General features: G+C 34.2%; 1 protein-coding gene across 4 annotated transcripts in view; it reads right to left on the bottom strand.

Annotated features, from left to right (window-relative positions):
* The window catches only part of COG5 (component of oligomeric golgi complex 5), a 283,948-nt gene that overhangs the window by 104,226 nt on the left and 161,969 nt on the right, over window positions 1–17,753 (bottom strand). For all 4 annotated transcript variants that reach the window (XM_019940610.3, XM_033862890.2, XM_019940605.3 and 1 more), the window contains 2 exons: window positions 17,192–17,304; window positions 16,861–16,938 (listed from right to left, as the gene is read on the bottom strand). In XM_019940610.3, the coding sequence (XP_019796169.1) occupies window positions 16,861–16,938; window positions 17,192–17,304 (191 nt within the window). The remainder of the gene's footprint in view (window positions 1–16,860; window positions 16,939–17,191; window positions 17,305–17,753) is intronic.

Genomic DNA, 17,753 nt, shown 5'->3' with positions numbered 1-17,753 from the left:
CTTCAGTGAATGTTATTATTATTACAATTATTATCATCATCATTTTATATACAGAAGGCAATTTTTGTTACCATAAGGAAATGAAGAACAAGCATGCTTAGACCAAGAGTGACCACCAAGATACAATTCACCAATTACGAAAGAGAACTGCCTGAAGTATAGACACAATTTTGTTTTTGTTTTTTTAAGTCACAGGAATTCCTATTACTCAGCTTAGCAGGATACAGTCACTCAACTATTAATACATATTTTAGAAAGTAATTACTAAAAGAAAAAGATAAAGATTAGTTTAAGTGTCATTTGTTAAAACCGGACAAAGTATTTTAATACTGTTAAAAGAAAACGACACTTACAGAAATTCTACCAAGCCCTTTAAGGTACTTCTACATGTGTGATAATATTATATCAAATTGCCGTTATTCTATTTTTGAAGTACAACAATGCCAATTACACATGGTTCACCCTAGTAACATAAATATGTATAATGTTCAAATATGACTACTGTCATAAAAAAGAATAATTAGGAAATTCATTCATTCTGCTTTAGTTTTGTACTTGCAAAGAATGAAATTCTACTTTTCAAGGTTATAAGAAAGAAAATGAGCAATGAAAAATACTGATTTCTCATTTTTATGCCTATGCACATATCTATTTTCCTTGTTGTTTGTTTCTTTCATAAGTTTTGTTTTGAATTCAAATGGGTATTGTGTATCATAAAAAGGCAAATCAAATAATTGCTAATTTCTTATGCAGTGATCACAAAATAGATTCAGATTACCAAGATTTTATGCAATATGTGTATTGTATATCAAACACTTTAAAGTGGATGTTTTTCCAACAAGGACCTACAGCACAGAGAACTATATTCAATATCTTGTAATAACTTGTAATGGGAAAGAATCTGAAAAAGAATATATATACATATATAAATAAATGAGTCACTTTGCTGTACTGAAACTAACACAACATTGTTAATCAATTATACTTTAGTAAAAAAAAATAAAGTGAATGTTTTTCATCATATTAAAGAACCATTTTAATACATCACATTAACAAAATGAAGGACAAAACCACATGATTATCGCAACTGATGCACAAAAACGCATTTGACAAAATTCAACACACTTTCATGATAAAACCACTCAACAAGCTAGGAACAAGCTAGGTAATTACCTCAATATATTAAAGGTCATATATGAAAAGTCTACAGATAACAACATAATGGTAAAAATCTGAAAGATGTCTAAGATGCAGGAAATTTGGTGACTATATATGCTTCTACATACACACACATACATACACTTTAAAAAGTAGACTTGGGTCAATCTTGCTTAAGCATACAGATACAAAATTCTCACATATAATAGCAAATTGATTTCAGTATTTGAATTATCTACCTCAACAAGTAGGATTTATGTCAGCAAGGTACCCATCATTAAATATTAGGAAATATATTAATATAAGAGCCCAATGTCTCCAGAAGGAAATCTACAGGATCATTTAGCTGAGGTAATAAAAGGCAATTAATACCCTTTAATTAACAAAATAATACCCAGTCCTCATATGTTTTAAGTTCATAGAAAACAATGCATGAAACGATTCTTATACTTTTAAAATTATGATGAAAATCACAAAATTTACCATCTTTACTGCTTTTAAGTGTACAGCAGTGTTAACTCTATGTACCTTGATGTGCAACAGATCTCTGGAACTTTCTCATCTTGTAAAACTGAAACTCTAAACCCATTGAGCAACAACTCCCATTTTCTTTCTCCCCCCAGCCCTTGGAAACTACCTATCTACTTTCTGTTTCTAAGAATGTGACTACTTGAGATACCTCATGTGAGTGGAATCATACAATATTTGTTTTTTTGTGTGACTAGATTATTTCATTTAGCATGATGTCCTTAAGTTTCATCCATCTTTAGCATGTAACAGAATTTCCTTCTTTTTTAAAGACTTAATATATTCCATTGCATGTATGTATATACGTGTGTGTCTGTGTATCACATTTTCTTTATCCCTTCATCTATCGTCAGACACTTGGATCGCTTCTATCACTTGGCTATTATGAATAATGCTGCAATGAACATGGCTGGGCAAATCTCTCTTCAAGATCCTGTTTTCAATTCTTTTGGATATACTGTGTATCTCCAGAAGTGAGATCGCTGGATCATACATTAATTCTGTTTTTAATTTTTTTGAGGAACCTCCACAGTTTTTCTTAGCAGCCGCATGATTTCACATTTCTATTAACAATATACAAGGGTTCCAATTTCTCCACGTCCTCACCAACACCTGTTTTCTGGTTTGGAAATAGTCATCCTAATGAGTGCAGTAATACCTCATTATGATTCTGATTTGTACTTCCTGATGGTTAGTGATGCTGATCATCTTTTAATATGCTTGTTGGTCATTTGTATGTCTTCTTCAGACAAATATCTATTCAAGTCCTTTACACACTTTTTTAGTTGAGTTGGGTGGTTTGTTGTTGTTGAGTTGTAGGAGTTCTTTGTATATTATGGACATCAACCCCTTACCAGATATATAGTTTGCAAATATTGTCTCTCATTCTGTAGGTTGCCTTTTCATTCTGTTGTTTCCTTTGTCGCACAGAAGTTTTGAAGTTTGGTGTAGTCCCATTTGTCAATTTCACTTTTTGTTGCCTGTGATTTTGTGTCATATCCATGAAATCACTGCCAAGTCCAATGTCATGAAGATTTCCCAATTTTCTACTCTGAATTTTATAATTTTAGGTCTTACATTTAGGGCTTTAATTCATTTTGAATTAATTTTTGAATACAGTTTAAGGTAAGGGTCCAATTTCTTTCGTTCACACATGAATATCCAGTTTTTCCAGCATCATTTGTTGAAGAGACTGGTAATATAAAGTTTGTGTGACCCTTTGTATTCTATATACCATTATTTGTTTTATTTTATCTGAAATTCATACTGTCGCTATTGCTTTCACTTGAGAAATGTTTATCAGTCTATTTTTATTCTTGTCATGTCGCTGTTTTTTGACTCTTATAAACAAAGTATTCTATTTTTAAACACTGTTTTACCTTTTAATAAGAAATTATAAACCAAATATGTTTAATTAATAGGTTGTTTCTGCTTTTATCATCTCATTTTATGCTTTCTTTGTGTTTTCTTTGTTCTGTGGATGATTTTTGTTAGCTTTTATCTTCTCTAGAGGCTTTTTCTTTTATTTCTTTTGGATGTGTCATTATCTATTCCTACAACTAACCATAAATTCCTTTGATGCAAATCATCTTTGTAATTCACAGAATTACTGAAACAGATTTCTAGAAATAACAGGAATTCTTCAAGGCTTTTTAGAATTGCCAAAGTAAACAAGAAAATTCTAACTCCTAGACATGACCTTTTGAAAGAAAACGTAGGGTCCCAGATAATCTGGCTACTTCTTCCTTTTTAGTGACAAGTCACTCAAAACTTCTAAGCCAAGAAGTATGTACTTTTAACTTAATCAGAGAAGAACTCAAAGTGTCCATGCGTTAGAATGTATTTGAACGTTGGCTAGGAAATTAACATTTTCTGAATGTCCATTATGTAACAGGCACCACTGAATGTTATCTCATTTAAACACTACAACAACCACCAGAATGTAAGCTCCATGACAGCAGAGGTCCCATTTTGTCTTTCTTACCACTCTAATTTCAACATCGAGAATGTGACCAGGACATAATAGGCACACAATAAATATTTACTGAAAAAATGAGTGGAATGATCTTATAAGATGACATTTTTAGTCCCTTTCTAGAGTGAAAACAAAGGTCAAAGAGAAAAGGTGACTTGCTTAGAATTATACAGAAAGTAGTACAGTAGTACAAAAGTAGTAGAGCTGGGATTTGATCTAAGGTTTGTTTGACTGATATATTAAAGTATTAGTCCCCTTTAACTTGACTTACAAAGCCTTATATGACATGATTGTCCCAGTCTACTTCTCTTGTTACATACCACTGAGGTCAAAGATCCAACCTGCACAAATTCCTTCAGGTTGCTGAAGGTTCTTCTGTAGTTTCTCCCAGTTACCGGCTTTTAATCCAGCACCTTCATCAGAGTCAGTTTAGGTGCCTCTTCTCTTTGTTCTCCCAGGTTTGGTGCACTCTGTTATATACATCTATAGCATCCCATGTGCCCCACCATAATTATATTTTCCTATTTAAATATAGGAAAAGAGCGGTGGTTAAGAAGAGGAACTCTGAAAGTAGGATATTAAGGTTCAGATCCAGTCTCTACCACTTCTAGAACCTGTGGGGCATCTGAACTAAGACAATCTAGGCCACTAAATATGTACAAATCTCTGGCTTAAGAACAAGATCTAAGCTGGAGAAAGAGATTTAGGTGTTATCAGCATCTGGAGGTGGTAGAAACTATTAACATGTGTGAGCTTTTCCATAGATTGCATGTGGCATGAGAGGAAAAGAATGTTGTGCATAGGACCCAGGGGAAAAACACTACTTAAAGGTTGGGGAAGAAATAATTTAGAGTGGAGAAAGAGAAGTGGTGGAGTTAGTTATTAAAAAAAAAAAAGATTGGTCACAAGTTAGTGATTGCTGAAACTGGACAATGGGTACACAGAGAATCACTGTCCTATACTTTGGTTCTGTATGTTGGCTTCTGTTTGAAATTTTATGAATAAAATGTTTTAAAAGGAAGGGTAGGTGGAGAAGGAGGAATCAGTGAAGGATTCTGAAGAGATGTAGTATCTGTGAAGGAGGAAACCAGTATTAGAAGTAGTTATTACCTCTAAGGAGTGAAGTAAAAGAATCTTAGAAGTGAGTAGAAGGATTTGGTAGTTGGGTCATTAAAATTCCTTTAGTAACAACTGTTTCAGTGGAGCAGAAGCTTGATTTCAGTGGTTTGGAGCAAAACTGAAACAAGAAAGTAGAGATACAAAGTACCTTATGGAAATCTGGGCATGAAGGGAAGAAATACTTTGAGGGAGATACAGGACCAAGGATTCTGTTCTGGTTTTGATTTTAGATGGTAGATCCCTGGGAGGAAGTAACTGGGAAAGGTTGATATTGGAGAAAGCAGAGAATGTCCTAGATAAGGATAAGATGTAGAATGTGAACAAAAGTAGAGGGGTAAGTCTGAGAAAAGAGAAGATACAATCAACCTCTATCTTTGATACAGAAGGGGAAGGTGAGGATCAGTTCAGATAAAGATTTTATAAGACACTGAACTTAATGAGACAAGGTCAGAGGGAACCAGACATAACTAAGTTACGATCAAAATAGAAGCGGCAGTAAAAGATTTAGCAACAAGTCTGTGCCAGAGATCTCTGTGGAGAGATCACATTGTGAATGAGAAAGCTTGCAGACTTGATCAAAGAAACCAAACAGATGTGAATTTTATATTAGTTCTTAATCATCTTCTGGATAAAAGCAGAGGGATCCTGGGGAAGCAAATATAAAGCAAAGAAAAAAGTTATCTTTACTGGAAAATAGCCTTCAGGGAGAACCATTTTGCTGTGTCTGATTAAAAAAGAAGGAAGGTACAGAAATTCAGAAGGGACTTGAAGATGAACATCACAGTACAAAATGAAAAGCCAGAAGAACTTCAGTTAAAATCAAAATGTTGGCTTTTAAATGTATATTGTTCAAAGATAAAGCAATATTTACAGTACAATCTACTTGTTGTTTTTTTAAAAATGGGGGCTTAGATAAGGTGGTAGTGGGAGGAAGTGAAAAGTAGTCGGATTTCAGATACCTTTTGATGATAGAACAGATAGGACTTGTTAAAATGCATAGAGCTAAATATTATAGGAAAACCATATACAAAATGTTAACAGAAGTTATCTCAGGCTTCCCTGGTGGCACAGTGGTTAAGAATCCTCCTGCCAAGGCAGGGGACACGGGTTCGAGCCCTGGTCCGGGAAGATCCCACATGCTGCAGAGCAACTAAGCCCGTGCACCACAACTACTGAGCCTGTGCTCTAGAGCCCGTGAACCAAAACTACTGAAGCCCGCATGCCTAGAGCCCATGCTATGCAACAAGAGAAGACACCGCAGTGAGAAGCCCGCGCACTGCAACGAAGAGTAGCCCCCGCTCACCGCAACTAGAGAAAGCCCTCACGTAGCAATGAAGACCCAATGTAGCTAAAAAATAAATAAATAAATAACTTAATTTAAAAAAAAAGAAATTATTTCTGGGCGATAGGATTAAACATGATGTTTCCTTTATTCTTTTTAATTTTTTGGAAGAGTAATTAAGATAATCTAATTTAATTCTAAAGACACGAATAAATTCTTGATGTAAAAAATTCAATACTGAAACACACATGGTAAAAATTTAAAGCTTCTCTTCAAACTCAAATCCCTTATCCCACACTTTTCCCTAGAGATCACTGTTAAACTACAGTGCTAAAGGGTTTTAAAACCCTTTCTAGAGTTCTCAACCTTTCTTTTCATATTGCCCCTCCAAAAAGAAAACTAAATAATTAATTATATACATATTGTATAATATGTAATAATTATATAATATGCATATTATATGCATATAATAAGCATATTATATACAATAATTATATACATATAATATGTAATGATACATATTATATAATTTTATAATATAACCACTTAATTTAAATTTAACTTAGTTTCTCCCTGATGACAGATGCTAAATACTAAGGAGTAAGATTTTGTATGGTAGGACTGAACTCTGGAGACCACAAGCCAATGTAATATATAAGACGTTTTTGTGCCTCCCCTCTCCCTCCAAAAAACAGAACTTTTTCTCCCTCTTGGGGTCAATATTGCCCTTGTTGAGAACGCATGGTGGACTGGTATTTTAAATAGATTGTCACTCAAATTAGATTTAGTATGAACCACGATCTCCTCCAAACTTTTCCCCTGGCTTCCCTCACCATATTCTCTTTGGTTTCATCCTCCTCTTGAGATACTCCTTGTGGCCTCCTCTATTACAATGTTTCCCAAACTCACTGAATGTAAATATTTTTAAATATACATTCTAATATATGTTTACTTATTTGTTTAAAATTATATACAAATACCACTGTATTAATAAAATATGTGCAATATAAAATGTACAAAAATAGTTTAAAGGATAAAACTTGTAAAAAGGACAGGCAAAATTTATAACTATCTTCTTACATGTCAAAATGTATACACACTTTGGAAACCAGAGTTCTACATGAGTTTTATATGTTGCATTTTCAAGGTAGATTTCTTTTCTCTCTATAGCCGGTCTTTCCCATTACCATGGCTTTGATTGCCAATATGAGCCGATATCGTCCAAATTTATGTCTCAAGCAGAGGCCTCTCTTCTGAGCTCCAGACTCCCATATTAAACTGCCTAACTGACATCTTCACTTGGATGTCCCATGAGCACCTGAATACAGAGCTTATCTTCCCTCCTAAATGTGCTCTTCGGTTTATGCTCTCAAATGAAGTTACTCCTATCTACTAGAACCCTGTCAAACCTGAACTAATGATATTGTCCTTGATACCTTCTCCTCCATCTCACCACTTTTAATCCATCACTAAGATTTGTCAGTTTTATCTCCTGAGTAATTCTCAAATCACTGCAATTCTCTCCATTTTCATCGGCATCAATGTAAATTACTGTTATAGGCTGAGTTTTGACCCGACACAATTCATATGTTGAAGTCCTAACCCCCCCATACTTGAAAATGTGACCATATTTTGAGATAGGTCTTTAAAGAAGTAATTAAATTAAAATGGGGTCATTAGAAGGTCCTTATAAGAAAAAGAAATCTGAAACACAGACACATACAGAAGGAAGATGGTGTGAAGACACAGGGAGAAGACAGCTCTATGGACATTTGTATACAAGTCTTTGTATGGATATATTCTTTCATTTCTCTTGGATTAATTACTAGGGGTATATTGCTAGGTCATATAATATATGTATGTTTAACTCTTTAAGAAACAGCCAAACTGTTTTCCAAAGTGGTTGTAAATTTTACACTTCCCTTCAGCAGTATATGAGAGTTCCAGTTGCTCCATATCCTCACCAACACTTGGTATGGTCAGGTCTTTTAAATTTTAGATATGTGCTTAACTGACATCTATCTCTAAAGTGTCTATTCAAATCTTTGGCCTATTTTTTTTTTTTTTTTTTTTTTTTGGTGATACGCGGGCCTTTCACTGTTGTGGCCTCTCCCATTGCGGAGCACAGGCTCCGGACGCGCAGGCTCAGCGGCCATGGCTCACGGGCCCAGCCACTCCATGGCATGTGGGATCTTCCCAGACCGGGGCATGAACCCGTGTCCCCTGCATTGGCAGGTAGACTCTCAACCACTGTTCCACCAGGGAAGCCCTGGCCTATTTTTTTAAGCTGGCTTTTTTTGTTTTCTTATTGAATTCTGAGAGTTCTTCAGACATAAGTCCTTTATTAGATATGTGATTTGCAAATATTTTCTCCCAGTTTATTCCTTATCTTGTACTCTCTTAATGGAGTATTCTGCAGAACATAAATTCTTAATTTAGAGTAAGTCCAAAATATCAATTTTTTTAATTTATGGACAGAGCTTTTGGTGTTGCATCTAAGAAATCTTTTTCTACCCCTGAGTCACAAAGTTTGTTCTGTTTTCTTCTATAAGTTTTAGAATTTTAGGCTTTACATCTGGATATCCAAATGTTTCAGTATCACCTGTTAAAAAGACTACTGCGTCAAGATAGAATTGCCTTTGTAACTTTTTTTGAAAATCAATTTTCCACATATGTGTCAGTGCATTTTTGGACTCTCTATTCTGCATCAATGATCTATGTCTCTAACTTCATGCCAATTCCACATTTTCTTGAATATGGTAGTTAAGTCTTGAAATAAACAGGTATTGTTAGCCCTCCAATTTCGCTTTCCTTTTCCAAGTTGTGCTGGGTATCCCAAGTCCTTTGTATTTCTGTTTGAATTTTAGAATCAGCTTGTCAATCACTCCAAAACACCTGTTGGGATTATACGTCAATTTAGGAAGAAGGGACATCTTAACAACAGCAAATCTATCAACACATAAATAAGGTATCTCTATTTCCTTAGGTCTTCTTTAATTTCTCTCAGCAATATTTAGCATTTTCAGCTTCCAGATGTTCAACTTTTGACACATTTACTCCTAAGATTTCATATTCTTTGACGTTACTGTATATGGAATTATTAAATTTCAATTCTCAATAGTTCATTGCTGATATTTTTTTTTTGGCGGTATGCGGGCCTCTCACTGTTGTGGCCTCTCCCGTTGCGGAGCACAGGCTCCGGACACGCAGTCTCAGCAGCCATGGCTCACGGGCCCAGCCGCTCCACGGCATGTGGGATCTTCCCGGACCGGGGCACGAACCCGTGTCCCCTCTATCGGCAGGTGGACTCTCAACCACTGTGCCACCAGGGGAGCCCTACAACTGATTTTTGTATATTGACCTTCTATTCTGTAATCTTGCAACATATCACTTATGAGCTCTAGTAGCCTTTTTGTAGATTCCATCGAGTTTTTAACATGGATAATCTTATCATTTGTATATAAAGACCATTTTACTTTTTCATTTCCAAACTGGAAGCCTTTTATTTCTTTTTCTTGTTCATTGCACTAGCTAGGAAAATGCTGAACAGAAGTAGTGAGAGCATAAAGAATCCTTGTCCTCTCCCAAATTTTAAGGGGGAAACATTCAGTATTCACCATTGTATATGATTTTACCTGTTCATTGTTCCTAAATGCCTTTTATCAGGTTGAGAAAGTTCTATTCCTAGTCTGCTGAGAATTCTTATCAGAAATGGATGTTGGATTCTGTCAAATACTTTTTCTGCATGTATTGAGATGATCATGTGGTTTTTCTTTTTTAGTTTGCTGACTTTCCTTTTCCAATTAGCCTCATACTAAAGCCTCATTCAATCCTCCATAATTTTCAGCCTCTCATTTGTTCCATACTCTTGTCTGTATGCTGCGTTCTAGATAATATCATCAATTCTAACTGCCAGGCTAATTCATTTCCTGGTTTTACGTAACATCTGTTTAACCTATCTGAATTTTTTATTTCAATGATCTAATTTTTAATTTCTAAATGTTCTATTGGTTCTTCTTTAAACCTACCTGATCATTTCTTAAGTCACTTATTTCTCATTTTTTATTCCATTCTTTATTTCGAAAACATATACAGGTATTCTAGATTCTTTGTCAGTTAATTCTAACATCTGAAGTCCATAGTGTCCTTCAGAAGTTCTTTCGGAGTCTAAAACCTGTCTTGAATTGTGTTTATTTTTCCTGCTGACTCTCAATCATGCTTCTAGTTTATTTATAGGACTGGTGATTTTTAACTGTGAGCTCATAGTTGGCTGACCTTAACATGTGGAGAATCCTAATAGCTAAAACTAGAAATGCTTTCCTCTTCAGGGGATCTGCATTTGTTTGTGAGAGTAGGTACTGTTACCAACCAAGGACCATGTCTGCCGCAGTCACAGGTCTCAGCTTAATGCAAGACTATCAGGTTCGTTGTTCCACCTTGCTAGAGCCTAGTGAACTGATCCCATCATTGACATGGACATTTGACTGCAGGGCAACTCCAGCTTTTGCAATGACTTAGAGCTCACAAATCTCCACTACAGTTTCAACTACTTTATCTGCTTATGTATATCTGTATATACATATGCCCCTCAGAGATTCTCTTACTTTCTGCAGGGCCAACAGTGCATTACAAATTATGCTTTTCTTGGGGCTTCCCTGGTGGCGCAGTGGTTAAGAATCTGCCTGCCAATGCAGGGGACACGGGTTTGAGCCCTGGTCCAGGAAGATCCCACATGCCACGGAGCAACAAAGTCCATGTGCCACAGCTACTGAGCCTGAGCTCTAGAACCCACAAGCCACACCTACTGAGCCCGTGTGCCACAACTACTAAAGCCCGTGCTCCGCAACGAGAAGCCACCACAAGGACAAGCCTGCGCACCGCCACAAAGAGTAGCTCCTGCTCGCTGCAACTAGAAAAAGCCCGCGCGCAGCAACAAAGACCCAGAGCAGCCAAAAAAAAAAAAAAAAAAAAAAAAAAAAATTATGCTTTTCTAACTTATCTAAAATTTGTTTTACTGCAGGGAGAGGGCCTTTAAAAATAACTGGTCCCCATGCTAGTAAAGCAAAAATCTAACCTTTATAGGTAAGAGAATTTATTGACAATACCTGACTTAGACATGTAACTGGCTGCCACTTGATTTTTTAATCAAATTGCGATGCCACTGATAAATGAGTTCAACATTTTTCTCATAATATTAAAAAGATTCCTAATTTGGGTGCCCTACAATTTTTTCTGAGTCTTAAATGCTATAATTAAATCATCTGATACATCTAAAAGGGCAAAAGAAAACATTCTTTTTCATAGTTGAAATCCTCGTTAGTACTAATAGCTGTGCAAAATGGTGAACACATTCCAAATATAGCCTAATGCGTCCTACACACATGATTAAAAGATTCTGTTCAATGATAAAAAATGCTGGCTTAGAAAATGAAAGTATCATATCTACACTCGCACATATAGCTAAACTGGCTTAATTCTGCAGATGAGAATCTACAACCTGTATTCCACCGTATGGATCCTGAATAACTTCTCAATAATTTGCTACACTCACTTTCAAAGTGTTATATATAGTACTGATGATTATATAGTGATACTAGAACTTTTAACAGGTTTTAAAAGATACCAAAATTGAATTTCTCATGTCTAATGAACAGTCTAGAAATCTAATTTAAAATGAGAAGATTTATCCATTCAAGTAATCTTTGGAAATACAATATAAAAAGGGGAAAGAAGTATATCCCACACTTAAATGCCATAAAGAATTAATATGATAGGTATAAAGGTGTCTGCAACTTTACAGTATGAACTGAAAATAACAGGCTAATTTTACAAGTTAGCCAGAACATTTATTAAATTAAGCAGAAGCAGCATTAGTTATCTTAATTAAGGGAAAGTTTTCAAAAGGCTTTACATTAACACTGTATTCTTAAGATTTATTATACTTGATATAATTGGCCCAGTTTTATTTTATACTCAGTGCATTTATGCCCTCTTTACGCTATGATGTATTCTTTATAACATGATAAACATCTACTACAAAACCTCCTGAACTAATAAAGCATTCCAGAAACTATCATCATGTAGGTTTTTTTCTCCTCTTGTACATACCTAAGATTAGACTCTGAATACTAATATGTACAGTTCTCTCTATCATCTGAAATCAGATATCTTAACAAACAGCAAGGCAGATTTGGCAATATTAACCTCAAAACTAAACGTTTTTAAAGTAAACCCATTTTTTTGCCTACTAAAAGAATATAAATGATTTAATAATTCTCACAAGACCTCACAGAACAGAATGAAGGAAAACCATCCTCGCTGTTTTTATGACTACAGAATTACCAAATGTTAGATCATAAACCCATGATTCTTTAGTAAAGTGAGACATATAATCATGACACATTCATAGTAAATCCTTGATACTGCCTTATTTAAGGAAACAAGATTTCTTAAATTTCTAATTCTCAGCATGAATATACATGCATATCATGTTATTAGAACTGTTTAAAAAAAAACTGACCTTCTCACACAGTAAGGTTTTTTATTACCATGCACATGGTAACTTTATGACCCCTAAATAAAAGTTTCAAAGTTTAAAAAAAAAGACTGAAATAATAATCATGATAGAAAATTAATGAGCCCATCTCTGAATTAAGTCTACATTATCTAATTTTCCTTCAGAAAACCTCAGCTTATAGGTAGTATTACCACCTCCATTTGATATGTGATGGTCTTAAAGATTATAGGACCTATCCAAGGTTGCATAATCAATGTAGGAAATCTTAGCTCTGTCTGATACCAGGGCCCAAGGACCCAGCTCTTAATCACTGTACTGTCCTGCCTTTAACACTATTTGAAGAGGTATTCAGAAATGTAACCTTGAAACTATTTGGCTGTCCAAATGCTAAAAAAAACTATACTTAATCCTATAAAAATTACCTTAGAATATTTTAAGATATTTTAAGCACTTGGATTGACTGTAACAGATAAATTTTAAATAATGAGCATGGCAAGGCAGTTCATTTGCCTACAGATAAAGTCTTAGGAACTTAACTAATCAAGTTTCTCCCATAAATATAATTTTTTTTAAAAAATCCACAGGGAAATATAAATTAAATCAATGAGATACCACTACATACCTATTAGAATAGCTAAAATCCGAAACATTGACAATATCAAATGCTGACAAGGATGTGGAACAACAGGAACTTTGTTTCTTTCTAATGAGAATGCAAAATAATACAGCCACACCGGAAGACAATTTGGCGGTTTCTTACAAAGCTAAACATAGTCTAACTATAAGATACAGCAATCACGTGCCTTGGTATTTACTCAAATGAGCTGAAAATTTATATCCACACAAAAATCTGTGCATGAATGTTTGTAACAATTTAAATCATAATTGCCAAAAAATGGAAGCAACAACACGTCCTTCAATAGGTGAATGGGTAAACAAACTAGGTATACCCACAGAGTAAAATATCAGTCAGTGATTAAAAAAATGAGCAATGAAGACACGAAGAAACCTTAAATGCATATTACTAAGTGAGAGAAACCAGTATGAAAAGGCAACCTACTGTATGATCCCAATTACATGATATTCTGAAAATGACAAAACTCTAAAGACAGTAAAAAGATCAGTGGTTGCCAGGGGTTAAGGAGATAAGTGGGAGAAGGATGAACTGGTGGAGCATAGAAGATTTTTAAGGAAGAAAAACTACTGAACCTCTTTTGCATGATACTATAAATGGTGGACGCAGGAAATTATGTATTTGCATAATGCATTATGCATCTTGCATTGGTATAGTACATTTGTTACAACTGATGAACCATGACTGATATATTATTAATAATTAAAGTCCATAGTTTACATTAGGATTAGCTCACTATGTAGTACATTTATAAGTTTTGTATAATGCACAAGAGATGTTATGATAACCTAGCAAGTATCAGATGTATTTTCTGCTCAATTTTTTTGTACACCTAAAGCTGTTCTAAAAAATAAAAATCATTACTTTTTAAAGAAATCTACAGGTATTGAACTACAGCAAAAGAATAATAAATTACAAAAATTACTTAACAAAGGAAAATGTAAAGTACTGTTTTGTTTTGTTTTGTTTTGTTTTTGTAGAAAAGAAACAAGTTGGCAAGAAGTCAAACACGGAAATTCCATCACACTTTATAGTTAATTACAGAAGCATTAGAATCAAGTGGTTTAAAACAAAGAAACCTGGAAAATTAATTCTTAATTTTCCTACTTGACATGAAATTAATAGTGTAATTTCATTTATATTTAAATTATAAACCAAAGAGAAAATATCTATTAATTTAGCTTTCAGTGAATTTCAAAATGTGGACTACAACTTATAAAAATGTAATACAGGGGCTTCCCTGGTGGCACAGTGGTTGAGAGTCCGCCTGCCGATGCAGGGGATATGGGTTCGTGCCCCAGTCCAGGAAGATTCCACATGCCGCGGAGCGGCTGGGCCCCTGAGCCATGGCCGCTGAGCCTGCGTGTCCGGAGCCTGTGCTCCGCAACGGGAGAGGCCACAACAGTGAGAGGCCCGCATACCGCAAAAAACAAAAAACAACAAAAAAAATTTAATACATAAATTTAAAAAATCTGTTCTGGTAGATTGCAATCTAAAAAAAAATTACTTGCTAGAAATTATCTTCCTAGGAAAAAAGCATTAATTTCTACATAGATATTGTAGAAAGCATATGACATAAATTCTAAATCATTTCATCTTGAATTATTTACACTGTTTTCATTTTTAAAAAATATATTCAGAGGTTTAAAAGGCTAAACCACTAAATTAAAAAGAACTTTCAATACCAGGATATATCCTTAAAAATCTTGAAGCTGCAAAAAAAACCTAGTAGTGTAAGAACATTCTGTTTATAACATTTTCCTCAAAAACAGATTACAAAATGATTTAGAGATCTTGGTTCAGAAACTGCTCTTCAATGACCCAAGATATATACCATCACCTACTCAAGTTTAAAATTTTATGCAGATTTTAAGGATTATTATTTGGGCCTCAAATCATTGTAAAAATCCTATACTTTTTATAAAGGTTCTACTGCCACTGATAATTATTTTAACTAAATAATACTCTTACACTGTAGTTATATAATTAGCAAAAATATCTGTTTACAGCTTTTTAACGAAGGAAAAGACTAAAGAAATTATAGCAAATATAGTAAATTTTATGTGCTATCTTTGCAATTTATGACATATTTTCCTTAGAGTATTTTTACTTCTCTTTTGTCCTAGAGTTCCCAAAATTGCAGGGTCACAAGTTATTCTGGACTTTCCAAAAAAGATTGATCTATTCTGAATATAGATGAGTATACTGAATCCCAAGAGGGACTAAATTTTTATTCATAAATATCACCTTATAAGAAAAAACAACAACTAAACTGTAAAGTTACATTAAAATTTATAATAAATGTAAATATGTATGTGTGTATTGTGTACGACTACTGTCTTAAAAAACGTAAGAAGGATATTTGGAAGAGCAATCTTCTCTGGCTTTAATTAAATAAGAAATATTTTTAAGTAAATGAAAAGGACGAATACAATGAAAGCATATATCCCTATTCCTCATAATCCTTTTTAGTTAGAAATAATTCAGATGCATTTAAAACCTCGCCCAGTGTTCATCCAGTATAATAACTGTTGACAAGAACTGATATGTGAGTTTTTATGTAGAAACTTTGCCCGATGCAGCAATATCACAACAACTTTCATATATAACATACAGCAGTCTTAATTATATTAATTAATTATATTCATCATGCTACACATTACATTCCTAGTATTTATTTATCTTGTAACTGGAAGTTTGCACCTTCTGACTGCCTTCATCCAATTTCCCCTTCCCGGCTCCCCTCTGGCAACCACCTGCTTGTTCTCTGTATCTGTAACTTAATTTCTATTTTGTTACGTTTGTTCATTTGTTTTTTAGATTCCACAGTATTTGTCTTTCTCTGTCTGACTTGGTTTATATACTGTTACTATAACACATCACAGCCACAAGCAGGACTATGTACTGAGTGCTATGAATCCTCCTAGCAAATCACCAAATTTGGGGGTGGTTTTGGAGATCCCCAACACAGGAAATAAAATATTTAAAATTCTGAACTACAAAGTAAACTACCTACACCTCGATGATAGAAACTTAGAGAATCTTTTTCTTTGGAGCACTAGGTGTTAAGATTTAATGAACAGAATATCTAGTTATTCCATTCATCACTATCAAAAACATATCAAAATGAATGAATAAAATGTAGAGTCAGGGATTTCTATGCATGGAAGGAATTCTTGTGCCCACGAGGCCAGTAGATTGGTAGATGACAGAAGGGAGACTTTAGAATATGAAAAAATAATACATTAAAGTGCTTTATAGGAAAAATTAACAACTGAATGGATTGTACCATCTTCAGAAAAGACTTTATAAGGCATTATAACAACCACTAATTAAATCTCTTATATGCCAAAAATTTTTATCTTATTCTCTATCGGGACTTTAAAAAACTTTTACAATAAATCATTTATATTATTAAAAAATGGGAAATTACTATATGCATTTGAGAAATTATTCTATAAATAGTATTAGCTAGCATCTACTCAATAAACAAACATGCAAAGAAAATTTGTGGTTGTCAAGAAATATACTTCCCTTTAGCTATCTAACACGTAGCCTCTCTGTCAGACAGGAACACAAATAATGCTGGCTCATTATCTTCCTGCATTCTTTTATAAAGAGATAAAAATACTTTCATTTAAACATACCTTAACTATTTCTTCAATGAAACAAATGTGAGAGACAGGGTCTCTCTTCTTGGCTAATATTTTTTGCAGATGTTGTACCTAAAAAGGGCGAAGAGAGGGAGAATGTATATAACTGAGTATTTTCAAATGAAACAAGTATTAAGCATAGGCATTAGAAACATTAAGGGAAGGGAAAAGACATTTTGCTAGAGCCCTTACATATATTATAATTAGCTAATGTAGGTATTCTGAACTCTCAGAGATTTTAAGAAACCTGCCCAAGGTCACACAATTTAGAATAACCAGGAATTAACCCATAATTAATGTTATTTTCACTCTCTCAAATATTTACCTGGCCACAAACAGTAAAAATATGATCCACAAGTTTCTCCATATTGGTCCAAAGGGAAGCACGAAACGCTGCAGTGTTTCCTGGGGCTGGCATGGTAGATCGTCCAGGTGCCCCTGGTATGAGCAAGAGAAAAACATGAAAAATAAAAATTTCCAAATATAACAAAATGTACTGATACGTTATTATGAAAAGCACATACAGGCTAAAAGATGAGAAGTTCCTTTTTGAAGAAATTATAATTTCTCATAAGTGACATAAAAAAGAATCTTAATCTTTTGTGTTTAAGAAAGGAAAATACGACCACACACACACACACACACACGCACCCGCCCAGGAAGGATAATACAGAAAACAGGAATTAATAAGAAAGGTTTCCTAGAAGGAGGAGTTGAAGAGGTGGGAGGTAGTACCAGGTGAAAGGAACAGGAATAAAAGCGGTGAGTCTCTGTGAACCATACAAACGTCTTATATGCTGATGTTTCAAAATAAATTTAAATTTTAAAAGAATAAAAAAGCAAACTCTAAAACTAAATACAAACAAATACAGTAACACATAAAACTA

Source organism: Tursiops truncatus, chromosome 9 (genome assembly GCF_011762595.2).
Source record: "Tursiops truncatus isolate mTurTru1 chromosome 9, mTurTru1.mat.Y, whole genome shotgun sequence".
Classification (NCBI taxonomy): Eukaryota; Metazoa; Chordata; class Mammalia; order Artiodactyla; family Delphinidae; genus Tursiops; species Tursiops truncatus.
Note: the sequence above shows the minus strand (reverse complement) of the source record. Positions and strands in the feature narration are given on the sequence as shown.